The following is a 26,830-nucleotide window of genomic DNA, read 5'->3' on the forward strand; positions in this document are numbered from 1 at the left end:
CACTCTTAGGAAATTCAGCTGTCAGATATTTGTCCTGAGGGTGCAAAATTTACTAGTGTGTCTGCATTCATGTAAATCTATAAAAATACACACAACCAATATATGAAGCGAAATAAAACAGCGCATCAATCACCGGAGGACAAAAGTAAACCATTACATAACGCCGTGACCCGGCAGCGGGAGCTGTAAATAATGAACGGTTTACGAGACTGTGATGTCCCACAATGTGGGTCATACTTTTATGAATCCTGGCACACATCAGCAGCTGTCACTGCTCTACATTTCTGTTGGATGTATCGTCGAGCTAATGTGAACTTTCTAATGTTTAACAGCCCCTCATTTACACACATACGGAGGACTGAACACCTCTCAACATAGAATGATTATAAGCTCATATAGGTACATGCTTGTGCACTGGAGCTATTGTAATGGATTGCATTAAATAGTACACGCGTACCTAACAAACTGATAACCCTGTGTGTAGCTTAATCGCTGATCTTATAATTAGATTACTCCTGCTTGAATTAAATCAGTGTACAACACTACAACCTGTACATCTAATAGCTCTCCCTTTACCCTCGTTATTAACGTTTTATGATTCAAAAACTATTTCTATATCTCTGACATCACCATCAGCAATTCTCCATCATGTTTTCATCTCATTTAATGTGTCTGCCTACTCGATTAGAGATAGATTCCTAATCAGAGGGACTTTAATTTGATTATCAGGGAGTCTACTGAACAGAAATGTATGGAAAAGTAGCATCTGTTTATCATCAAACAGGCTAGGTCTAAGGCCATGTGCAAAATTGGAGATTAATGTCTTTAATCCCACATTGAGATTTCATCTGCTCTACTCAAAAGAATAAATCAGATGAAAAGATTCAAGAAACATGTGTGAGGCAGGCCCATCACTGTGAATGACACCAAATTAAAACAAAAGAGGCTTCTTAAACATAATAACCCATTTCCTCCAATGGCTGAACAGCCATCATGGATGAATTGCCTTGTAAGAGTGCTGTTGAGCTGCGTCCACTGAGACAAAAGCAGAGCAAAACTCCACTCTCACTTCCACAGCTCCTCCGAGTAAATATTTAACAATAGCTAAAGAGCAGCCGTGCAACTGCTATTTTAATCCTCATACACTCCTGTGGCAGATGATGTTTTTTAAGCTGAATTTATAAATAGATCCACTTCTGTTGTGAACTGCTTCAGCTCTTTTCAAAGTCAGAGTGGCTTCAGTTGTATTTTATAACAATCCAATAAGCAATGAAAGCACATCTCTCGCAGATATCGAGAGGAGGACACCTTTTGTTTGACATGCACATAAACACATTTCAGACTTGCTCTCTGTTAGATCCCAGAGCCCTGCCCACTGTAGTCTCCACATACTGTCAACCACAGTGAACGGACATGAGGACACCCACATGCAAAGGAGCTCTCAGGCCAGTGTCTAGGATTAGACTGCCATAATAACTATGCTACACAAACTCTTACCACTCCCTTGCTTTAACTGTCCATGCTGAGGCCACCACTGATTTATTTAAGAGGTTGTATTTCGGCTCAACTTAAATTTAGAAAGTTGCAGTGAGCTTCTACGAGGAGGCTACACATTATATTTTCTCCTCTTTGAATGAGGGACAAGTGTGGACTCAAATCATTCACAGATGTGCTGGTGCTCTGCCACGCAAGAGGAGGAGAGGCAGGGCCTCTCTCGCACCGTAGGCAGGCAGAGGAGATGGGAGGAAGCAGGGGAGCTGGAGCTCCATCTCCAAGTGCATCTCATGGAGAGTTACACATACACACACAGCCTCAGTAATAGCCAGGAGCTGAACCCAGCCATGCGTCTCTAAGCATTCACAGCCATGTGAAACAACATAATCTGACACTCCTGACCCCTGTTGTTCCCTGGGCCTTGCAAGACACATCTTATGTAACCTATAGAGCAGTGGGGGAAAAAAGCTAAGCTGCAGTTTCATGTGGTTTGTAATCAACTCGATGCTTATTTCCATATCATGGAACACAGCTGACCTTCTCTGCTACCTCAATGCAAATGTACAAACCTGCTTTATTGTAAGCATGCAGCGACTGAATGGACATCAGAGCAGTGTGCACCTCACTTTGCACACTGTGGTAAAAAAAACACATCAATAATGGCGTTGAGAACAGCTGAGATATTTTGAATGTGTCGATGAGACAAAGCGAGCGCTCACATTCAACTTGCACAATTACGGTTTCAACAAAGAGGGAGAGAGAGGAGAGAGAGTGAGTTCATCCCAAAAGCCCTGCGCTCCTTAAGTACCATGAACAGTCAGCAGCTTGCTAATGCACACACATAAGCAAAAACACATGCCTGGTTAATAATAATATCCCGCAGTGATTAGACAGGCCTTACCTGCTCATAGTTTAGCCGCTGAGCCTCTGATATCTCTTTAGGTTTGGTTTCCAGGATGTAGTCTCCTGCAGAGTGACAGAGGGAGAGAGATGTTGACTTATATTGTATCGACAACAGAGCAAAACAATCACTACCATGATTGATTATCACAACAGCTTCATAGCTTGAACGTTTGTACAGAAGATGACAGGTGCTTTGACGTGTTTTAAAGAGCCATCGGGAGGGTTTAGCATTGGCCAGCTGTTTTCCAGAGAAAAGGCTGTGCCAAACATGTAGCATCAGTCGAGTCCCTGTCCACTGTGGTGTCACCTGAGAGCTCTGTCGACTCGGCTCTGTGGCAGAAAGTACAGCCTGGCAGCTGTCTGGCTCCAGCTCTGTGCAGCCTGATCAGCGCTACAAACAGGCTGCTTTTTTATCATGAACACAGAAAACAAAAACTGAATTTGACATAGATTCAACGGCATAGGAGTCATGGAAATATATTCTTGTTATTGCTGGTAAAATGTTACAGCAGCCCTTACTTTAAAAACTCTTGTGTAAGTGTTTTTTGAAATACTTTACGGAGAGTCATTAATTTATCAGGAACTGGCGAGAACATCATGCTGCACTGTCAACACATACTTTTCCTGAGTATTACTCAGAGGAATGCCATCGACCTCTTGTCATTAAAAGCAACATTAAGTAAAAACAGCTACACATGGAGAGAAAAACACTTCCAGAGAATGAATGGAGTATATAAAAGAAAAAGTCTATTAAAGGGACAGTTCACCCTAAACTCAAAATAAAAAAGTTTTTCTCTCTAACCTCGAGTGCCGTTTATCATTCTACATCGTTTTGGTGTGAGTTGCTGAGCGCTGGAGATACCTGCAGTTCAGATGCCGACCTTCTCTTGAATATAAAGGAACTAGATGGCACTCAACTGGTGGTGCTCAAACCACAAAAAACATTTGGAAAACTCAACAGCAGTGTCACTTTCCAGAAATCATGATCCTGTTACTGAGGATAATCCACAGACCTTGTTGTGAGCAGTTTCATGTAGGAACTATTTTCTTTCTACCGAACTACACCCACCAACGGCATCATTACGCAGACAGAGGCGTGCATCTACTGCTAGCTCACCTAGCACAGCTGAGGAGGAGGCCATTAATGTTTACGAGCACAAGCCTCTCGTCCATAAGTAGATGCACGCTCCCTTCTGTGCGGGGATATGGTTGGTGGGTGTAATTTGGTGGGAAGAAAATAGTTCCTACATGAAACTGCTTACAACAAGATCTGTGGATTATTTTGAGTAACTAGGAAAGAGACTTTCCTGGGGAGTTTCTGATGTATTTTTGGCGCTTTGGGGACAACAAGCCGAGTGACATCTACTTCCGTTATATTCAAGAAAAGGCAGACATCTCTACAGCTGATATCTCCAATACTATGCAGCTCACACCAAAACAATATACATAAATAAACAGCACATCAGGTCAGAGGAAAGAAATGTATTTTTGATTTGGGGGCGAACTGTCCCTTTAAACTTTTTTCTTGTTGTGCTTTATAATTGCAGTGACTGATGTAGAAAGGCATGGTGATGTCTTCATGTACGTGCTATGAGAAATAACTGCCCAATCCATTACCAGCCTATCTATGCACAGAGTACAGTTAATGTGACGTGTTTGACTCTCTTAATGAGTGCACAAACCTATGCTTGATGACCTTAACTCAAACTAACGCATCAGTCAAGCTCAAAGACTCTTTGTTGCTGTCTTCTGCAACATGTGAACTTGTACTTTACGAGGTGTTTGCACCGAACAACAGACTAACTGCTGGCTGCAGTTTAAAAGACCACTTCAGATTTGATTTCCATGCTGTCACCCTAGCTGAAGATTTTATTGCAAGTCAAGATTTTTTCCAGCAGGGGGCCGGCCGGCCAGCTGAGTGGTTTTACTACAGCATGTCCACGACAGGGAAAACCCCTCACTGCTCTGTACTCCAGTGAACTGTGGACTCACTCGTCTCAGGTCCTCCCTGAATATCTGGAGCTGTCTGCCTCTGTGCCTCTGAATCACTGGCCATGCTACGTTGCGTGCTGTCGAGCGACAACCACCACCCACTGTCAACAGCACATCTGCACAACATCACCCTTGGTGTTTGTGTCTGTGTATTATGACACAGTGCTTAGTTGAGATGTTACCCAGCAGCCCCTGAACATGATACAAGATTAATATTGTGTGCTGTAATTATCACACGCAGGCACAAGGTGAAGTCATTGTCCCAAATACCACACATATGGGCACTTTTGGACATAGTGAAACACTGCAAACTTACTTCACTGTTGGAGTGCTGTTTGAAGCATGGACGCAAACCATCTACCATTTATGAGTTAACATATAGTGCTGTGACATGGACTACTTTTAGTCTACTTACGTCAATGAACACAGAAGGCCCTGAGCTGGGAGAAGACACGAGTGAGGACTGTCTCTACCTCTGAAGAACCCCTGCTGTAATCAGACTCTCTACTTTGATATTGTGGAGTAATTTTAGTTATGAAGGGCAGGAGACAGCCAGAGAGAAGAGATAGCTCATGTTTCCTTTGCAACAGCAGAAGATTTAATCAGGGGGGATTCCCCCGTTCGGGTCTCTTCCTCTGTTGACACTGGAATATGTATATATATATATATACGACCTTTAGTATGTAATCACGAAAATTTGAGAGGATGTGAAACACAAGAATGTTTACAAGGCTGTTGAAATGCAGCTTGATGGGTTGGTGTGTTTACAAGTGTGGACTAACACTGTAAAAGCAGTGCAACATTTTAGTATTAAAGTAAGTTACTTTATACTTCTGCAAGCTACAAACAGATTATATTGTAAATGTAAAACCAGGTGGAGTGCCATACTCACTGGTGTAACATGGATTAATATCATAATTATTATATCTCCCCCTCTGATCAATGATGTGGCATCGACTTGTTTCTGGTCTTGTAGGTTTAATAGCTTCAAACACTCACCGAGATATTCCATCAGTTGCTCAGCAGTTATAATTTCCATCATAGGTGGCATCTTTACCTGCAACACAGACGCATCGTCATCATTCAGTATCCAGTTACCAAACAAGGCACTGCAACTCAAGTTACCAGGACAAGACTATGTACTGAAGGGACCCATGTGTTTTAGTTAGTAAACACCACGCACATCACGTCAGCATGCATCATGCTCTGACGTGCTGGTACATCATGAGACCTAATGCTGAAATTGATAAACATGTCTTGACAGAAATACATTGTGTGACAGGAAGTGGAAGTGCTGAGACACAGAGAGGCACTAGGACTGGGTGTGTATGTTAACCAATGGCAAATCTAAGTCTTACACAAACTTGCCATTATAATTATATAAATAAACTGCTGACAGAGGTTATAAATGTGCATATTGTGAAGTTACAATCAAGTTTCTATTGACCCATGCTGATCTCAGAGTCTTTACCTTCCATGCAAGCAGGAGGACATTCATAATTGCCAGTAATGGACATGGGCCGTTCTCGTTCTGGGTGATGATCGGCGTATTCTCCTCCCTCCACTTGATCCACTTAATGTGGTATATGGACTGGCCGGCGGCCCGGTCCTTAGCACACGAAGTCTTTGTCCCATCAGCCCCGTACTCGCCCTGCAGGGCCAGGGCCAGTCCTCTGTCCTCCAGCCCCTCGCTGTTCAGGTCGGAGCTGGGGCATGAGTTGAGGTTGGAGAAGGACTCGAGTGAATCTATGCTTCGAGACTCTCCACCGAGGCTGGGATCGGGGTCACTCCCACTCGGCAATCCCTCCGATAAGGTGTGATCACCGGACAGCCCCGGTTTGACGGTTGCTGTGATGGCATTGTCCGGACACAGATGAGTCGGCTTGGCAAGTTTTGTCGGCTCACTTTCCTCACAAGGCAAAACCTCAGCCCGCACATCTGTGCCCTCCTTAGCGGAAGGTGAGGACGGGCCGTCGGTTTTGTTGTTTACTAACTTTGAGGCACCACCCTCGCTATCTTCTGCAGCCAGCACCGAGTCATGCCCCATCCCGTTACTGATCTGATCCCCGGACCCCGAGCCGCTCGTCGTCGTAGTGTCCTTCTTCGTATCTTCCAGCACCGGGAGGACTTCGATCACTTCTGGCACGTCCGACTTCCCGGCAGTGGAAATGACATTAACGGCGGTGGGAGCACCAACATTTGTGGTGCTGTTATTACAACTAACGTTAACCAAAGTACTGAGAGCAGCCTCACTATTCTTGCATTTCTCGGCTGTTCCTTTCACTCCGCCGACAGCCGTTACGTCGCCCATCTCTCCCGCGATCGTGGCACACAAAGCGCTCCCGTCAGTGTCTCGATGCAGGTTTGCATTTTTCTCCATTTCGATTTACAGACTGTCGACAGATTTTAGCTCAATTGCAGCAGCAGCTTCAGTCCCAAAGACGCCATGACAACTCTGCGAGTGACGTCATCAGAGTGAATTGCTTTCAGGCCGAGCAAGGGGGCGGTATAAAAGCAACGGGCAGGCGGTGATGCCTTCGCGTGGGCTCGTATTCTTCACGTTCTCAACTCAAGTTAAAAATGTGTGACCCAAACAAGGTATTTATTTAACGAACCATATTCCTCAAACATGTTTTAATGACTGAAATAACTAGGTCGCACGTAAACCGTTAAATTTTAGCTGATAGTCATTGATGACGAGTTAAAAAAGCCGAATTTGTAAGAGTGTCCACCTCAAAACAAACGATGCTGACGATTCTTGGTTACACCGCGTGTATAACTGCAAGTCTCTGAAGCAAAAGAACAGTTAAGATTGTTTCCCGTGTGTCCTGACTTCTCAACAAGGTGCCAAAATACAGAATATACAAAACCGTTTAAAATATTGCCACCGGCCCGCACCTTTGTACTATGTATGGCTGGCCCTGTCTTTTATACGGAGTGCTTCTGCCGTGATACAGCCTTTTACGAGGACTCCTGAACGTAGACTGAACGGAACCTGCCGTGGCCGTGACAGTCGTGCGTTATGAGTGCTCGCGTATTTGTGAGACCATAATAATCTCGCGTTGCCAGACCCCCCACCCCCCACCCCCCCCACCCCCCACTACCAGCGCCATGCCTACTACTGTCAAGATAAACGACACTTTAATTATGAGGCAGACGTGATGGTTGTGAGCTTGAACCACATTCATGGTTTGGGAACACACACGAAAACAAAAATATGTTTTTACTTCTTTAGTTGGGTGCAAAAACACACATATAAACCATCATATAAAGTGATCTATGTTATTTTAGCATCACCGCACTTTTATAGCCATTTAATTACCAATTTTCTAAAATGTCTTCAGTATATAGTACGCATAATAAATCATTATTTTGACAGGCTTGATCAATTCACATGCAGTAACTGTTTACGGTCGCTAGATGACAGCAAAACCCCGAGCAGCAGGGGAGCTCCATTGCTCATTCCTGACAGCTTAACAGGTTGATATTTCTATCAGACTGCATAAAAACCTTAAATCCACCCTTTTGAGAGAAATGTGACTTCAGGGCGTTTTCATAGAAAGCCCTTTTCTTGATTAGGTGAAGGAAAATGATCATGGTTTTGGTTAAATGAAACAATTCTGAAAGAAAGGGCCCTAAAGGCAAACTTCCTCTATGTGCAACCCAAACACAGCCCTATGGCCCAACAACCCATGACCTAGAGCATTTGATTGGTAGGCATGTTTATACTGTGCCACAGTGACAATGCAGAGGACAGTGCAACTCATGGCTCTCAACGCCACTCTCAAGACAGGCTAGATATCATCTTAACAAGGATCTGGTTTGTTCTGACTGCGCAGTGTAATATGTAAAACCTCTTCAGTTAAAATGCCTTTATGAAAAAACTTTTACACAATTAGCTATGATTAATTTGAGCTCTGCGTGAATGTGATGATTAGTACAACATAGTTAAAGACCTACTATTATTTTAAAAAATATTTTAGTACGTTCAGTACAAAATTTGCTTTCAAATAGGCCAACACCTGTAAGCAGGTCATCAGGGCACCAGACACAAGTGTAGACATAAAGCACCTGACCTGCTGTGGGTGTAGTAACAGCAGCAGTAGCCTACAACATTAGCAAGTGGTTAAGAGGACCATAACCACATGTGATACCTTAAGATTTACCAATGTCCAACCACATACAAAACCACTGTTAACTGCACGCCAGTCAGTACTGCAACCTTTAGTTGTTTATACTGAGAGTCTACTAAGATCTAAATACATATATATTTTATCTGCTGGTGTCATAGTTTAGCACATAAAGACAACAGAGACGTCCATAATAGTAGCCTACTGTGTTTGTGCAAATATTATTTGGGTGAAACGGAAAGACTCGCTGCAACTTTGTGGCGAACAAAGGAAACCAAACCACCACTCTCACTCTATTTTAACGTGTGTGGTTTTCTTGTGTGTGTGTGTTTGTTTCCAGGAAGATGTCATTATGCTAAAACTTTTTTCATTTTTGAATTCTTTGTTATCATTAACGGGAAGTCCACATACAGATTTGAACTGTGCATTGTTTGTATTTTCTCGATAGTTAATTGCACTGCATGTCTGTTGTCTGTATACAGTAGTGTAAGCTTTCATACAGAATTGCTCTTAATAGTGGAAAAAAATAGCATTTAATTGGAATGTAAAGTCTTAAATTCATGTAATATGTAAACATATCCAAAAATACTATCATCTTATAACTAGAGTTAGTGAAAAAGAAAGGTGACACAACCTGTGTAGTGTTCCTCAGGTGGTTTTGGTGGCATCATCATGACAAACATATGCTGTGTGGCTGATTTTTTTTTTACTTCATTTATTAACTTGGTATAATTCATTCAGACAAAAAGCCTAAAAAATTATAATCTTTAAGTGAATCAGTACGCACTCTCTAGAAAGATAACCTCTATAAAGATCCAGGCCCATTCTGTTTCTCATAAGAAGTTAGCTGATTTTGATGTGAAAGGATTAATGTAATCTGCATATGACCAAACACTTAAGCAAAAAACAATAAATAAATAAACATGCATGCACATTTTAAGGCTAATCTTGCAGCAGCTAATATTGCAATTTATTTTTTTAGATGTATATGTTTAAATATAAATATGTATAACATTGTATACTTGTATTTCAAACTGTTGTTGCCATTTCTATATTATAATAAAGTTTATATTTTCTCATAAGAGCTTTTTTGTTCTCCATATAACCTCACCACTATGAAGAGCCCTCCAATAACAGGGTAAACCCGGAAGTCATGATGTGCGGAAGTAAACAACCTGCAGAGTATTGAATGCAAACAGCTCCTAAACAGCAGCTTGGTGTCTGTTTTCAGTCTGCTAGCTTTGACATTAGCAGCGCATTGTTGTGTTGTCCTTGTGTCACACTGAATGGTGGCGCAGAGGTGATTTGTAGCTGCGCTTTACACCGCCTCGACCTATGACCACAATAATAGAGGAATGGGTGTGTCCTGGCTCTCTTGGCAAAACACGCCGGAAGGGAGGAGGGCCTGTCTGTCGGTCTATCTGTCTGTCTGACGTCGGGGCTGCGGGAGACAGGCAGAGGTGTTTGTGATGGGAGCTGGCTAACTAGGAAGGGCGACTATACCTTTAAGTGAAACAAAACGAAACAAGAAGCAATCAGCGGTGTCGCTGGGTCGCTTAGCTAGTTTACTGGGCTCACAGGGAATTTCGCTATGATATTTGTCAAACTAATTCTCATGCTTTGCTGCCTTCACGACATTACAGGTAAGTTTACCGTTGATTCACACGGAAAGGAAAGTGTTCAGTGATCGTCAGTGGAGCTCGCGCTAATCGGATCAGGCAGTTGTACTCTGGCTATCTAACTTGCTAGCTCGCAGGCTAACGTTAACGTTAACTGTTGTGTTTATGGCTGCTAACCTGTGTTTACCCGTTAAAGAGTGTTTAAGTTACCCAGGCTAAGTTAACCAGCATTTTTTGGTTGGTTTAGGTATCAAGTTAATTTCGTCTGGGTAATTCAGGTTGAGACTCTCACAGGAAAACAGCCTGTTTTTGACAGTTGCTGGGTGGTAAACTAACGTTAACATTGCTAACGTCTACAACTGACAAACTGAATGGCGAGGACGCAGCCAGTACACTCGGAAGTTACAGAAATGTTTACAACTTAAAACAACTAAAGCTGGCTTAATTTTAATTTTAGCTACGCTGGAAAATACATAAAAACTCGCCAGCACTCTGAAGTGGCAGTTTAGTTAATGCAGATATATGATATGCTGCTATGCCGCAACGTTTGACAGCTATTACATCTGCCAGAGGCAACTCCATAAGCTCAGTCTCGTTTTTCCACTATTGACCTTTAACGACCCTAACTGGAAAGTTGATTTGGTCCACGGGCGTTGTTCACATCATCTTAGTGTCTGTTTCCTGTTCTTACCAGGGATGACAAGATAAAGGTTGTGAGGGGAAAAAACACATTGCATTTGTTAAATCAGTTGGTGCTTGTCACAACTGTTTACTCAAATGCTTACCCAAGATATTCTCCAATGACAGTATTATAATATCCAAGAAGTGTCACATGTAATATTTTTGAGGACAGTTTTGACTAAGACTCTGGTGTAATTTCACTATAGATGCAGTCAGTTTCCCGGTCTCAGTGAGTCACCATTAGTCAAACAAATCTTCCACTGTGGTTAAAATGACTAAATGAAAACACAAGTAATTTCTGTTAACTTGAGAATTAGTGTCCCTCCACCCATATGATTAAAATAAAATGCTTATTTCTGAGGAATGTTTACTTTTTTTAATACAGTTATACAACTCAAACTGCTTCACAAACAATATGATAAACATCAAAATGGAAACATCAAAAAGACTGTATACAGAAATGGCTACTGGGAAGTACAAGTAAACAATATATGGTCATAGGAGCCTGATTAAATGCAGCAGTTTATAACCTTTATACATTAATATTTCTGAGGTTTTTAAAAGGATGCTGCTCAGATTCAGATCCCAACAGCACAAGCTGCTTTAAAGTGTAGGTTGAGCTGTGGCTGCATGCAAAACCAATTAGAGAATTTTTTCGTCATGCATGTACTTCATCATGCCTTCTGTTGCACTTATACAGAGCTGAGTGCCTTATTTCATAAACCATGAGCTAACAGGACATCTGTCACACTTCTATTTATACATTAATAATCAAGCATCACTTTATAGCGTTTATTTAACACTGGTGAATGTACGCTTGATCTCATTTTCACAACATGGTTCTGAGACGTTATAGTAAAGTGTTGCAAAGAGTGTAATTCTTTAAGTTATGTTCACAAAAGCCTACATTTATGATGGGTTTCAGATATGTTTCATCGTCTGTTCATGCATTAACGTATTGTGAGTTTAAGACGTTCACTGTACAAGACACGATTGATGCACAGTGCTGCTACATCATTTTTGCATCCTGACTGGCACATTAGCAACCATAGCAGGTTTTTTTTGCAGTAGTTGAAGTGTGAACTTTAGGTGAGAAAGCCTCCCCTTTTCTCTCCATGTTTGCCTTACATCTTTCCATTTATTGGCCGGTCAGAAATTTGTCAGTGCTTCAGCTGCAGTGAGAGGCAGTGTACACCAAAACAAATAGAGAACAAATTAATATACTCCTAAGAGATAGAAAAGGACAAGATATATCCTGGTCTGACCTTAAATGGCTACAAACACCCAGCAGTTTGCTTCATTCCAGTAAACCACCCACTGCCCTAAAATGCACGATCAATATGACTGGCACATTAGAAAAGCTGTGTGGTTAAATGTGGATTGTGAATGTTGTGAAAATTTCTGAGGAAGTCTTTTTCTGAGAAGCTACGTTATCTCCCTTTTGACACAGCTGCTGTTACTTGGTCTGCTTACAGTGATGGGACATTGCAGAGAATTTTCTCCAGTGATACATGTACAGTAGAATAGAATTTTGTTATGGGCAATCTTGGTCAGAGTTGATGCTTGCAGGTTGCAGCAAACCCTCTCACTGTTATTTTTCCAGTACTGTATGACACACAAGTTGAGGACATTGAGATGTTTTCGTTGCCGTGAGCTGTGGGGTGTCTGATGTGTCGTGTTAGCCAGCCTGCCATCACCCAGCATGCATGGTAATGCAAGGCTCAGATCAGTTGTGATGCATGCTGTGACCACCTCCTCTGTTCCTGTCAGCAGTTTCCTCTCTGTCAAGAACTGCACTTCACTGGAGCTCTTGAGGCTGAAACAGATTGCACTGAAATCATGATGACGTAGCCCTTACAGTAAAACTGACTGCCAGATTTTTTCTCAGCTTTTGTTGCTCTGTGCAGATATTTCAGCCACCACCTCTTCGTGTAGTAATCTGTTAAGTTCCACAGAAAGTAGGATAGTTTTGTCAGGTCATTTATTCAGTGTATTTTTTTTTTCAATACAGAAATTACATTTCACAAATCATTAAAAACAGCCATGTGGAATTTACCCTAAAACAAAAGGCGCCATTTATAAATTGCAATTTTTATGGAATATAACTTATCAAATAAATTATTATAGACATAACTAATGGGTTCTGTATGGAACGATAACATGTTTATGCTCATATCTTGGAAAATGCTTCAAGCAGGTTGACTTTTATATATGATTGTAATATTCAAAGATCCATTTAATTTAATCTTGATCATGTAATAATAACAGGCATTCATAACCCTGATACTGGCAGATGAGGTCAAATTATTATGACAAAAAAATTGTGGATTTAAGGAAGCCCATGGCCATGTTACGTTTAGGGGCTGTGGGGAAAGCCCTTTAAAGTGATTTTGGTGGGAATTTTGTAATACTAGTTGAGCCCTGTGGTTGAGACTAGGTAAGAGTTCAAGAAATGTCCTGGTACCACCATCACAGCCAGGGAAACTCCAGTTTCCCCGAGTTTTGACTTAATTGTTGTGGTTAACTTGATAATAATCCTCTTAATAACATACAGTTTTGTTGTTGTAAAGTGTTAGTCTCTGGATTTAAAGTAGAAAAATACATGTTTTTCTGTGTGACAACAGGTTCAGATTCTTGGTTGTAATTAGGGCTGCCACTAACGATTATTTTCATTGTCGACTAATCTGTCGATTATTTCTTCGATTAGTCGACTAATCATTTCATCGAAAAATGTGTTAAAATGTTGAAAAATGTCGGTCTGTCTCGCCCAAACCCCAAAATTACATCATCTAATGTCTTGTTTCATACTCACGCCAAAGGGTTTTAGTTCACTGTCACGGGAGAGTGTGTAAAGCTGCCAATATCTGAACGTAAGAAGCTGCAGTAAGAGTATTTTGGGGCACTTTTATAGTGCTTTTCTATGAAAAATGACTCACACCGATTAGTCGACTACTAAAATAGTCACCGATTATTTTAATAGTCGATTAGTCATTGATTAGTCGACTAATCGACTAGTCGACCTAGTTGTAATTGTAAAAATATGTGTTTTATTTTTTTTCATTTCAAGCACAGCTGTTGAGGAAGCTGCTTGTCTTAACAAGAAATTTTACATGCCCAAAAGCATCCTAGTTTTGATAATGTCCAGCATGAGAGTAACATGATTAGTCACACAGATGCCTGTATAAATGATCATTATCCAGGTTTCTGATTGTCTCCCTCTGTCCAGGTGTGTCTTGGACTCCTTGATATCTTATATCTGTCTCTGTCTTTGCAATGAGGGCTTATTTAGGTGCCTGAAACCAGGATAGAATCTTTACATGCTCAAACAAACAGGTTACTCCAGTAGACCTGATAATAACCAGGATGCTAGCGTGCATGTAAAAGTACTTACAAATTATGCTTTAGCTGCTACATTATCTTTTATGATATATTCTGTATTCTTTTAATGTCAGTAGAAATGTTCTAATATCCCATAAATGTCAGACTTACTTATTATGCAAGCAACCGTCTGTTCATAAATCAGCTTTGTGCTGACACATTATTACATATTAATGGAGTTGTCACGTCCTACTGAGAAGGCAGATCTGGGCAATCTGAGCTGGCAGTGTTTGTTTTTGTACAAAATCAACATATTCCCTGATTAATTACAGCCTCGCTCTCTCATCTCAAAGCCCATCTTGTTGATTTTCAGACTGGCGTTTGGTTCAGTCTAGTCTGCTGTCTGCTTATTTTCAGTGTTAAAGAGGAGCTAAAGAAGAAGTTGAGGGTGGGAGTATGTTTTTGCTCAATTCTTGGGCAAGTTGGTTCTAGCCTGGTACAGCCACTCCCTTTTTGGGGAGTGGTGACTCCCACTACACAGAGGCCCTACAGTAATGACACATAGTAGTGTACAAATACAGGAAAGATGGAGCACATGCCATACCCCTTTTAGCCTCTTAGTAATTTGTATTTTACTACTATTTATCTTTAATTACAGAAGCTCAGAGCTGAGTGTCACTACAAGCAATTTAAATGGAGCTCTTGCCAATGAACTTATTTCCAAAGGCTGCTGTAGGAGGCCACAAGAGAGCATTTCCTATTTTGACTCAGAACTTGAGATATTTAGTTAATAGCACTCTGTGTTGCCTTAGGAATGTAGATTAGCATTTGAATGGCCAGCAGCCAGTTCAGTCACTGTTCTCGCACAATGACATACAGTAGTACTGAAACAGAGCCTCTGTCACCTGATGTGCATCATGTGCTCCTCATTTGCGCTTTAAACCAACTTTCTTTGTCTTTGTGAAAAGAACAAAGAAATGGTCAGTATGAAAGCGGGCAGGATTACCTTGGTGGGGTCACACCAATAAGCTGAAAAAGCCTGTTAAGCATGTCTGGTGAGTGACAGCTTGTATGATAGCCGGCAGCTGTGGTCGAGGTTCATCCTTGTTTTACCAATCTTGCTCCATTGGCTTTTTTTATGAAAGACATGTTGATGAATCACAGTAGGAAAGGCACAGGTAAATAACAAGATTAATAATTGGCTGAATTCCATTTAGCTGCTTCAGTTTAAGGGTCCTGGTGTTGCATATGCTGGCTCCCTGCCACAGCTTACTGCGACACTTGAATAGAACAGAGCCATTATTAATAATCTCAGTAAAACCTGTGCTTTTTCCTACTATGACAAGTTAAAATGTCTGTGAAATGCACAGACATATGTGCAGTACCTTGTGGTTCCTGTTTCAGTTGTACAGGTGCAGTCGTTCTGCTGTTGATTGCATACTGTGTCCTTCACTAAAAGAGCTCATCGCTGTCATCTGATAAGCACTTAGTCCATTTGCTGTAAACAGGATTCACCAAAACTATAACAACATGAAGTGATTCAGTCACAAAGCAGTATGCATGGGGTGCTGCTCAGGTGTGAGAAGGCGTACCTCTGGTGCTCCTCAGTGTGGGGATCTAACTAGTTTAGAATTGCTGCCCAGAGGCAACCATTTTGTACTTGCCCTGACTGAAATGTGTGGGCATGTTTTTAACTGCTACTATGACTAAATCGCCATGACTTTGTGAAGGCTTTTCAAATAATTACCTGTTTAAGTGCCTCAGCTCTCATTAAAAAATTCAAAACATGAAGTTATCATTTACAATTTTGTTCTCAATGGAATGCTAACTTTAAAAAAAAAATGTGTTTAGTGGAAACAAAGACATAGAAAGTTGTAATATCTGTCTGATGTGTCAGTGAAATTCTAGATGAATAGTCGGATTAATAACTGGGCCAGGAACAACAGGAAAATATAAAAGCGTAATGTTGCCCTTGAAGCAGATGTTTGTTTCAATTTCTCTAAATTAACTCTAAATAGTCATTTTAAAATAAGGTATCCTAGCATCAGTGCTGACATTGTTGGTTGTTGATGAATGCTAATGTGCCTCTGAACTCTCTTTCAGGTCAGTTTGGGAACCGCTTGAACAACTATATTACCCATTATGAAGGTTTATCATATGACACAGAAGCCCTGCACAACAGTCACCAGAGAGCCAAGAGGGCACTCTCTCCTCAAGACAGGATGGTGCACCTGGACTTCCATTCACATGGAAGGTCAGTCTAATTACACACACTGTCCTCTTCACTTATTCACACTTTCTTTCTGTTCTCTGACTTCACCTATGCTGCTTGAATTTTTGATGTTTCTCAGTGCACTCAAGTTGTGTGCACATGCTGTAATTATTTTACTGAATAGACCTACAAATAATACATTTTTACTTAAGAATATTTACAACAATATTAAGTATCTTAACATTCTTATGGACATTTTTTTTTTGATTGGTTGATTTTACTTTGACCTGTGAATGTGATACTGATGTGTTAATGTTTATCCAGTTCCCCTCAGTGCCATTAAATGTGGCATATCATATTATTTATAATATGGTTTTACTACCTCATAATTGAACCATCTGGTCGTTGAAAGTAATGTACCCAAAGACAAAATAAATGTTACCATGATACTGTGTGCGGTGGCATCAGATCTTAAAAAATCCTCACATAGAGAAAGTACCTGCTGTTTTCTTTGCACTAGACGAGAAATGTGAAAATTTAATTAACCCCAGACATTTGAGGGAACATCATTGATCTTGTGATAAGTAGGTTTTATACCTGGTATAAGCGATACCTGCCAGGCTTCTGTGAGAGCACCAGCGGCCACATTGCAGTTATTTAAATCCCTGAAAAGACCTGACTAACCACATTATTGCAAGCCGTAATCAAATCCTTCCCTTTATACCTCTGACAGTGGAGACCCCGTCTTTTCTTTTCACCTCTTTCTGATTCTGTTTTAAATGATATGTAATTTGAGATGAGCCCTTGTCAAGGCCAGGTAGTCTGAGTACAGTGGTGCCACCGCTGTTTTGGAAACAGATTATTTCAGGCAGTAACACTGTTTAAATGTTCTCAGATTTGTATCAGCTGAGTTCTTGTCCCTGGGTATAAAGTGACAGCGGGCTGCAGCAGATTGTGTGTGAGTTAAGCATTTGGAAACAAATGGCTTGCAGTAGTGAACAAGACTTTGAACAAGAAGTGGCTTAAAATATTCACAGAGACCTAGCTGATGATTTTGTACTTAAGGTGTTACTTTATGAGACTGGTGGTTCAGTTTCTACCAAATAAAGACGACAAAGAATGTTGTAACTCACATTTCTTTGTCAAAAAGCGTAGCTACTACTCAGTCCCGATGACATGACTCAACGTTTTGCTAAGGTTTTTCTGACGGCAACTATATGCTACAGCTCCAAGGGAACCTGGAATCCTGCCTGCCTTTGTCCTCAACACGTTATAGAAAATGTGGACGAGCTGGCTTACCTTGACTCTCTAACAAAGGTGTTTGGGTTCTGCTCCTGGTATTTTGTATGTAAATATCAGCCCTTCAGTGTCCACACACACTCGCACACAGTCAAGCATATTTTATAGTCCCCCACCAGACACATTTTAAAGCATGTAAGAATATTTATTGCCTTCTAATGCTTTTATCTTTATTTAACATGGTTTTCTTGCATAATAGTTTAAAAAAAAAACTGAAAATGCACCAGGTTGACCAGTGACAGAGCAGTGTGCATCAAGATGGCTAGTGTTGGTATTAGAAGGAACATCTGAGATCTTATTTAGCCATACATGTTTGAGCCTCAGTCAAAGATGAGAAGTCGCCGTTGCACCAAAATCGACTAGCAGACATGTTAGAATGATACTTAGCCCCCTTTTTTCTCTTGTTAATGTTGTTTGTTTGCTTGTAGGCTAACTAGCAGTGGCTGTGTTAGTGGTTGTGAGACATACAATGATATCTGCTACGATGGGATTTTTGGTAGATAGTGAAAGGAGTCCGGTTAACATCCAAAAACTGCACACTCTGCCACTCTGCTTGCTTCTAAAAACTTTCACAATGCTAATTCAGACTCTGCTCACTGTACTGACAAGTCTGCTCTGTGTTGGAGGTTTCACGTTTCCTTTCCGGTGTTGTGCTGAAGTCTGTTCCCCCGTCAATGTGTGTTTCCCGTATCAGACTGCGACTGGCATTTGTGTTAGTGATGTACCTATTCTAGCGCACCTGGTGTACATTTGTATCTCAGATTTTAGGGAAGTGCGCAGCATCGCCCTCTTTAGTAGAGGAATGTGAAAACACCTCTATAACTTTGCACAGATATAAGTCATCATAGTCAAGGTCAGACACTTTAGGAGACATAAACAGAAGAAATACACATTTTGAGTGGAGGGGGACTTTAATTTCCATCTTGTAATCCCCCAATCCCAAGTCCCAGTTCTGGGGCTCTTCCTACCAGTGGGAAATGGCTTTTCAATTTGTCCCTTTCTGTCTTGCTCTCATTTTCTCTCTCATCTGCTTTTTCCCTCTTACTCTTTTTCATTTTTGTGCCATGTTGAAGAGCAGAACAATAATTCACCTCAGCAGCACTGTGTGTTTTTTTTTTTTTGCAAGCTCCCTTTTGCAAGCTCCCCCTGCTTTCCTCTTCAGCAACCCTGTCTGTTGTGGGTTATCAAGGCCCTGTCAAACAGATCCCTTTCCTGTGTTTTTGCTCTTTCCTGCCTTTGCTAGCCTGAGAGAAACAGCTTGTGTGTATTGGTGACGTGACGACAGAGTCATACGGCATGATTGTTGTTGATGTCTCGCTGTAGTGTCGAAAGAGGACATACGCAACATTTGGTAGAGGGAGGTGAACTGGAGATGTTTGATGCAGAGCCTTGGTCAAGTGGACTTGCTGTGTATTTACTGTCAACAAACAAGGGTTGGATTATATGTTAAGGTTTATGACATTTTCTGACAAATGTTTTGAATTTTCATTGATGCATGCTGATGTTGTGTCAGAGCAAGGAAAGGATGGTGTTTAGCATCGTTGGCTCCAGTTATAAATTCCCCAGTTCCTTGGAGCATCACAGGGTTGGACTCAATACTCTCGCACAATTGAATGCAAGAAATGAAAGAAATATCACCTGTGTGATGCCTACAATATTAGGTTTTTATTGTTTTGTAATTTGTCAGAGAGGTTTTGATTTAACTCAGTGGTGTTTAGGCTTTCATCTGTTGTGTTGACTGACATCACATCGTACACAAGCACTTGTGTTTGCCATAAAAATGATAAAGTTGGCTTCAAGACAGACAGAATGAAGCCAGTGGTCATAAATCTAGTATCATATTCTTTATATCCTCACTGAATTCATTAGGTTTACAAATGTGTGCAGCATGTGCAAACACAGACACACACTCTCCCCTCTGTGAAAACCCAAGGCAGGGCTGTGTGGCACGATGGAGGTTCGTTGTAACAAGAGAAAAGCTTTCTTGTGTATGCCCACTCACATGAGTATGTGTGGCTGGATCAGGTGACGGAACAAGGCAGGGCAGACAGTTGTCTCTGTGGAGGGTTTCTTTACAAGGAGTGGTGCCAAAAAAGTAGTTGGCTATAATACAATGCAGGGGGAAGTGACACAATTCATAGTTCAGCAGAGTAGTGTCCTGCTTTTCAGGAATGAGACTCATTTGTGAGATGTATTTTCCCCCCTTTGTAATACATCAAGATAATAAAAGATTTGCAATAAGAAGAGATCTGTGTTTAGGGGCCCAGGCTCACATACTGTAGCAGGCTTCATAATGATTATAACTTGCATAGTGAGCGATCACACACACAGGAAGAACTGTCACCTGCTCTTGTATTGTGATCATAGTTCAGTTCTGTGGTACTCAAACACAGCTAATTCTAATCAGGGTAAACATGTGTGCTTACTTAAGTTGTGAAAGTTCAGTGACAGTGTGGTTAGCAGACCAGAAAGCACCAACACAGATATAAGGATGAGGTATAGTTGATTGTTTATAGATATAATAACTTTATATATATATACTGTAGATATTGGCCTGTTTGTAGGCATACCATCTCTGTAGACATGGCTTGAGGGCAATCTATTTCTTAGAGCCGGCCGGCTTACCGAGCAAAATGTATGACTGTCAAATGCTTGAGTCAGGATGTTCAGCATTTGGGATATATCTGAATAATTTATTAGTCAGCTGCTTCTGTGAGATGAGTAGCACTGACTTGATCCACAGCCTCTCCTCTTCCTGTCTGTTGCAAGCCGTGTTTATTTGTCTGCAGTTGTTTTTTGTCTGGAACACAATGTAGTGATTTGTTTCCTTTTTATTTTGATAATTTGGAGTGACTTTAATAGATTTTTTTATGTGAATTTATTAATGTTAACTCCTTCCTTTTTTCATACTCTCCAACATGAATCCACTCTCCCGTGTTCTTACTTGCTTGGTTAGTTCATGCAGTTTTTTCCTGGAATTCTTTTGATACCTCACAATATGCACAATACAATTTTGCATTCACTCTGATCCATGGAGAAAGGCTGAGCTGGATTAGGGTATTGCATTATGTATTGTGTAGCGGACCTCCGCTAGCTGTGACTGCTGTGTAGCTGTGATTATGACTACAGCCGTGGGATGATATAGCTTTGGCCGATGCTGCTGCCGTGATTGTGGCTGTTGTCATGGCTGTGCTTTGGCTGTTATAATATGACTGTGATACATTAGATAATAATGAGAGTAACACTAACCTCAGCAGTAGCCATATCCACATAGCATCATAGATTCAATCACAAATGCATCTGCAGTCTGAGCATTAACGATAACCACAGACACAGCTTCACCTGCCAAGGGCCACTGACGAGGCTGCAGTATTTGATGCTGAGGGAATTAGAACAGGATGCCACCACAGCCAGGTAGAGCAGCTGCAGCTGTGCTCACAGCCAGTGGATGTACACTGCTGGAGCTCAGCCTTTTGAAAGGAGTAATGAACAATAAATGCATAATGTAAAGTGTCACATCATCTCTCCTTGATGTAGAAACTGGAAAAAACTGTTTGCATTTAAGAGATTGTACATTTATTCACTGGTAATCACACAGCCTTGAACACAAAATAAAGATTTTTTTTCTTTGTGCTTTAGCCTTGTTATGTGTCAGGGGATATGCAGGGCGCTTACTGTGGTTTGATTCAAAAAGTTGAATACAGACTGGGGGTAACCTGAATCAGCCTGAAGTATTCAGTATTCATATGATACTGTAGGAGTCCATTCGTAAGACAGCTCTGGGCGAGGACCTTTGATTCTGATGTAAGACAGGCTTGGTGTTCAGGTTTGAAACATGGTCTAAAGATATGGGGGTTGTGGACATTTTCTTGGGTGTTGTTTAGTAGTTTTATAACCAAGAGCAACAAAATTTCAAGTGTGTGATAGTAAATCACAGAATAACCATTACTCATAGGTGTTATTTGGAAAATGTCATGTGGGAGGATGTGAGTGATCCAACGTGCAAAAAGTTGCACAGTGTACGTTTAAAGCAACTAGGTTACATTTGTGTGTCATTGAATGCTTCTTGTTCAGTGACGCTTTTATTTCAAAGCTATTTTGTGAAAAATGCCTGACGCTTTACATTCAAAATGCCTGTGCAGATCCCTGATAATACAGATTATTTTGCTCACTGAATAATCTACTTAAGGATTCATCTGTGTCTGTGACAAGCGTGCCATCATGGGCTGAGCTTTTGACTGGGCATAGATGAAGTCATGAGGTCATATTGACTTTTGTAGTGCCCATTAATAAGGTGGGGAGAGGCCAAGAACTGTAATGGGTATGCCATGATGAATAAAAAGCAGAGGAATTTACGAAATCTATTGCCAAATGATCTCTTGTGTCACAATGCTGACTTCAAAGAGTATCTCATAATGCAGTCTTTGAGTCTTTATACCACATGTTCTGCAGTTTCCTCTCTTTCTCTCTCTCTCTCTCTCTCTGTCTTTCTTTCTTTTGTTCAAATTCTCTTCCTCTCTTCTTTCTTTCTCTGTTACCCTTCTCTTGGCTTCAATTAAAATGATCCTCTGACAGAATACTTCCAGTTCAGAAAACAGATCCCATCATTTTAGACTGCTTTAAATAACAGGGTTCCCACAGTCATCAAATTACTGGGAAAGTTATGAAATTAGAAAAACAGTTTTCGGGGCCTGGAAATGGTTTGGAATTAACAGAATGTTTTTGATGTTGGCTGTTGTTTAGAATATGGTTATAAAAAACCAAGAAAAAGGCAGGCTCAACTCATGCTGGATGGAGGCTCTGCATCAAAACGTTTGACGTTGGAGACATGAGGAAAGCGGCTCTGGCCAGCAATGCTAAAGAGAAAAAGCAACAAGATAACTAAAAGTCCGTTCAACACACTGTCATTGTCAGCACGTTTCACGGCTGCCATAGCGATGCCTGATATGGCCAGTTGCTACTTTGTGTCTTCTGTATGTGGACCACACCATTAGCCATCTCCTTAATCATTAGTTCGAGATCCCACAGTGTAATACATTCAGCGTCATACTTGCGTTTGGCCATGTTGTCGAGCTAGTTTTCTGTCTCTGTCAAGTAGCTGTCCATTAGTCACTCACTCATAGCAGGAAATGGCACTTCAAAATAAAAGCTCTGTGTTGGAAATTCACTGTACTTAAAAACAAAGTGTATTTTTTTCGTTTCCAAGTCACTTTTGCTGTAATTCCTGTTTTAGAGCACAACACATGGGAGTAAGAGTCTCATTATCACACCCTATGATTGCTATATTGGCATAACGTTACGCATTTCAAACTATGTCGATAAATTCATGGATGTGGGGTGAAATATTATGGAAAAGTTTTGAGAATTCATTGGTAAAGATGTGTGGCAACCCGTCAGTAAGGACAAATCCACAGATCCAGGCCTAGATCACATGCTACTTCACCATTACCAAATTGAACGAAAGTAAGGCAACAAAATGAACTCCAGAAACAGAGACATTGGGCTTCTTTATGAATTATCACCGTTGTCGTTGTGTAAGAAGGTAAAGTGAACCACTGGATGAAGGATATCATAACTGTGAAATGAGAACAGGAGTGATGAAGGAAAGACTGAATGTTTTGGCAAGTCAATGAATCATCCTGTACAGGGATATCCTGCACTGTGTCTGACCTTTTCTGCTGTCTCTTCCTCCCCTAAATATTTTCTGCTACACTCCTCACCACACTGCTCCCGCAAAACATCTGGCTTAAGCAGACGTTAATGGTGTGCCATGTCGTAGAGCTCCTCAGATGGAAATAACCCTCTACTATTGGTCCATCTCCCACACAGACCATTAAGGGGCACTGATTTTACTCATAACGGCCAATTGTCTATTCATTGTGAGCCTTTGAAAATGGTACTATAATGTCCTTGGAGGGTGTTCTCCAAAGCCGTAAAAACCTTGTTGATGACACCACATTATCTCAGCTAGGCCATGGAGACAAAAAATTCCAGTTGATAGCCTGTGTTACAAAAGTTTGAATGTCATGGGCCTTTACCAGCCAGGGGATTCTGTTTTAGTGGAGCTTGACCCTGTCATATGATCTAAAAATTACAAATAAATAATTAAAACAGTGACTACACTTGTATACTTTTTAAAAAAAATGTATACCTGCCTGACAAATACCTAATCTTAAATTGACATGTGATTTTAAAGAAGGGGCAAGCTGCAGACCGCTTACGAAATCATTTAGACAGCTGACAGTTAAAGCTATAGTAACTTTTCTTAAAATAACCTGTGTCATATTTGCTGAAATGGACTCTTCTGAAAAAAGTACATGGGACAGATATTAAAGAAACATCCTCCTCTTCCTACTGCCTCAAATGGCATTTTCTAGAATCTACTGCAGTGCACAAAAAATAATCAGTCCGAGCCGAGGAGTCTCTAACACTGCTTGTGAACTGTGGTCAAACTATCAAACTCAACAGCTATTTCTCACCTCAAATTTTTTCAAAAACATATTTCAGTGTACTGTTTAGCTGTAAAATGAGAGTTTGTGACCTGGCCACAATGTTGGAAATGGTCGACTGAAATACCAAGCACCGCCCACTGGCTGAAGCAACGTTTTTATTTTACAGCTAAACAGTACACTTAAATAAGTTTCTGAAAACTTAACAGTTTGACCGCAGTTTCCGAGCAGTGATTGACATTATTGACAACTGCGTTAAGAGACTCCTCGGCTCTGATTGGTTGTTTTCGTTCATGTACAGTAAGGCTATTAGAAATGCTACAGAGCAATAGAGGAAGCAGAGGAATATGATTTTTATATCCGTCTCATTTAGTGCTGTGTACATATAGTGACAGTTTCAGCTTAAAGTATTTTTTTAATAAAAGTTACCAACTACAGCTTTAATCTTAATTTTTCTTCCTTCTTCTTCTTCTTCTTCTTCTTCTTCTTCAGATTTTACGGCGGTTGGCATCCATCACTTTGGTGCATTACCGCCCCTTAATTTTTCCTGAAGCATTTTTTGCTTTGGTGTGAACTGTACTAATGTAAGAAAACCAAAATGTTACAATGGATAAAGGTTTCAGCATGAGCTAGCAATGTGAGAATCATTTGCGTCTCACACCTTGAGATCAGTCCATGTGATCTCTATTGAGAGTCTTGGTTGGGAGGTTTCTGGGAAGCTAGTGGCTCATGTGCACCTCATGTGATGCTTGCCTTTTTTCTCTGACATTATGGTTATGCTAACGAGAGGATTACAAAAAAGCACTGTGGTTGTGCACAAATGTTCACATGCTTTTCCTCATGACATAAGTCGTCCTCTAAGTCACTGAGCACAGCAGCATTGTAAAGCTCAGTAGAAATGTGTGAATGATGGTGCTTTTTTAGTGTTATCTCAGCCGTCTCTTGGGTCTCGTCCTGTATACTAAAATTATGGTGAAAGCATGACATTAACATTTCCAAGGTTGAGGGTGTGTATTGTGTTACTGACATGTCAACGTGTCAGTTTAACCTCGCATTTGGTGTTTATTACTTACTGATGCTAATTACGCAATTTTTACCCATTCCTTCTTTTAGACATTTTAACCTGCAAATGAAGAGAGAAACAACTATATTTTCTCCAGATCTCATCATTGAGGTATCAGGAGATGAGACACCTGTTGATACATCACATATTTACAGTGGAGAAATATTTGGTAAGTGCCGCTGTTTTCACACACTACATTCTTGAGGGAAGTGCAGTTTCTTAAAAGGAAATGTCTCTAATGCAATTATGATGCTTTTATTTTTCAATTACATTGAAAGTCTGAGTCATCACCTCTTATTGTATCATCTCTGCATTTCCCCTTACATCATCTCTGAAGTGGCTTCACAAACATTTCAACAGTGTTTTCATCTACAGCATCATATCAAATTGAATGTGTGTACGTGTGAGAGGGATATTTAAAGGTAGTTTTTGTCCAGTGTTTATCACATCACAACCCAACACACATTTTACCTTTCATCCAGTTTTTCCTTCCACTCTTAAATCCCTTCCCTTCCTGGACGACTTCCCGCTGCCTGTCTCCTGCAGAGTTCAAATGAACAAGAGAAAAACAAAACAAGTTTGTTTGTCCTGTTGTGATGAGTGTTTGGGAAACAAAGAGAAAGGGGACCTAAAAACATAGAGATTTATATTTTTCATCCTGAGGAAGGCGCCTTCACAATAAGTGACCTTAATCTCAGCACAGAATTTTCTGAAATAATAAAATAAATATATTGAATCTAAAAATAAGGCTGTGAAAATCCATACAAATGTCTTACCCTTAAACAAATTGAACATGATTTTAAGTTCATATGATTTTAAGAATGTTATTTTATAATGTCACAAATGCTTACAATCATAAATGCTTTGTTTATTTTTAATTGACCAATTTCCCTCACATTTAAGAATGCTACAGATTATAGTTTGCTGCAAGAAACTGGGTTTTTAATTAACCAAACAAGTTAAGGTGTGGTCAGGTTGAGCACTAAGCTAAATTTCACCTTGCTATATTAATGCATACATGACCACTGTCCTTCTTGTGCAGTCTGTGTGACAACAATTTGGATTAAATGGATGTTTTTCATGCATGTCCCATTGTGTGCGTATTAAACAGCTAGTTCCTACCCTTAAACTGCTCTAATATTTAGATCAGATGTGTCATTGTGTGTTGGGTACGGAAGGATATTATACTGATCTTCAGTGTTACAAAGACTGTGTTACATCTGCCTCTGCTCATCCTCACTCTTTTATGTGTTTCAGGTGAAAAGGGCACACTGACTCATGGCTCTGTAGTTGACGGGCGCTTTGAGGGCTTCATTAAAACCCACCAAGGAACATACTATGTTGAGCCCTCGGAAAGGTACCTAAAAGACAAGGATGTACCCTTCCACTCCGTCATCTACCATGAGGATGACATCAGTAAGTATCTCCCACTGCACTTGTTTTACTGAAAGGCTCTGTGTGGTCTAGAGCTACTTCATGTCCACATACTAGGTGCACCTGTGGGGAAAGGTTGTGACATCCTTGCCTTTAGATATGAGCATTGCGGCTTATTAGTTTAAGTACAAGTACTTTTAATAGGAGCTTCTTTGGATTGCGTCTATGTAGGAATGAGTTGGCTAAAGGCTTTTGCCTGAATCCTTTTATGTTGTTAAAAATCGAGATAGTATATT

General features: G+C 40.6%; 2 protein-coding genes across 6 annotated transcripts in view; one reads left to right on the plus strand and one right to left on the minus strand.

Annotated features, from left to right (window-relative positions):
- The window catches only part of mindy2 (MINDY lysine 48 deubiquitinase 2), a 28,410-nt gene extending 21,070 nt beyond the window's left edge, over nucleotides 1–7,340 (minus strand). For 2 of the 5 annotated variants that reach the window (XR_007570544.1, XM_050054148.1), the window contains exons 1-3: nucleotides 5,861–7,340; nucleotides 5,389–5,446; nucleotides 2,396–2,460 (exon numbers count right to left, since the gene is read on the minus strand). Coding sequence is in view for 4 of the 5 variants with exons in the window: in XM_050054148.1 (XP_049910105.1) it covers nucleotides 2,396–2,460; nucleotides 5,389–5,446; nucleotides 5,861–6,769 (1,032 nt within the window). In the remaining variant the exon portion in view is untranslated. The remainder of the gene's footprint in view (nucleotides 1–2,395; nucleotides 2,461–5,388; nucleotides 5,447–5,860) is intronic. The other 3 variants (XM_050054137.1, XM_050054127.1, XM_050054156.1) reach the window with 2 other exon arrangements.
- A 2,589-nt stretch (nucleotides 7,341–9,929) lies between these two features.
- adam10a (ADAM metallopeptidase domain 10a) overlaps nucleotides 9,930–26,830 on the plus strand; it is a 31,723-nt gene continuing 14,822 nt past the window's right edge. The window contains exons 1-4 of the mRNA XM_050054193.1: nucleotides 9,930–10,162; nucleotides 16,241–16,391; nucleotides 25,211–25,329; nucleotides 26,418–26,576. Of these exons, the coding sequence (XP_049910150.1) occupies nucleotides 10,111–10,162; nucleotides 16,241–16,391; nucleotides 25,211–25,329; nucleotides 26,418–26,576 (481 nt within the window). The 5' untranslated portion in view covers nucleotides 9,930–10,110. The remainder of the gene's footprint in view (nucleotides 10,163–16,240; nucleotides 16,392–25,210; nucleotides 25,330–26,417; nucleotides 26,577–26,830) is intronic.

Source organism: Epinephelus moara, chromosome 1 (genome assembly GCF_006386435.1).
Source record: "Epinephelus moara isolate mb chromosome 1, YSFRI_EMoa_1.0, whole genome shotgun sequence".
In the NCBI taxonomy this organism is placed as follows: Eukaryota; Metazoa; Chordata; class Actinopteri; order Perciformes; family Serranidae; genus Epinephelus; species Epinephelus moara.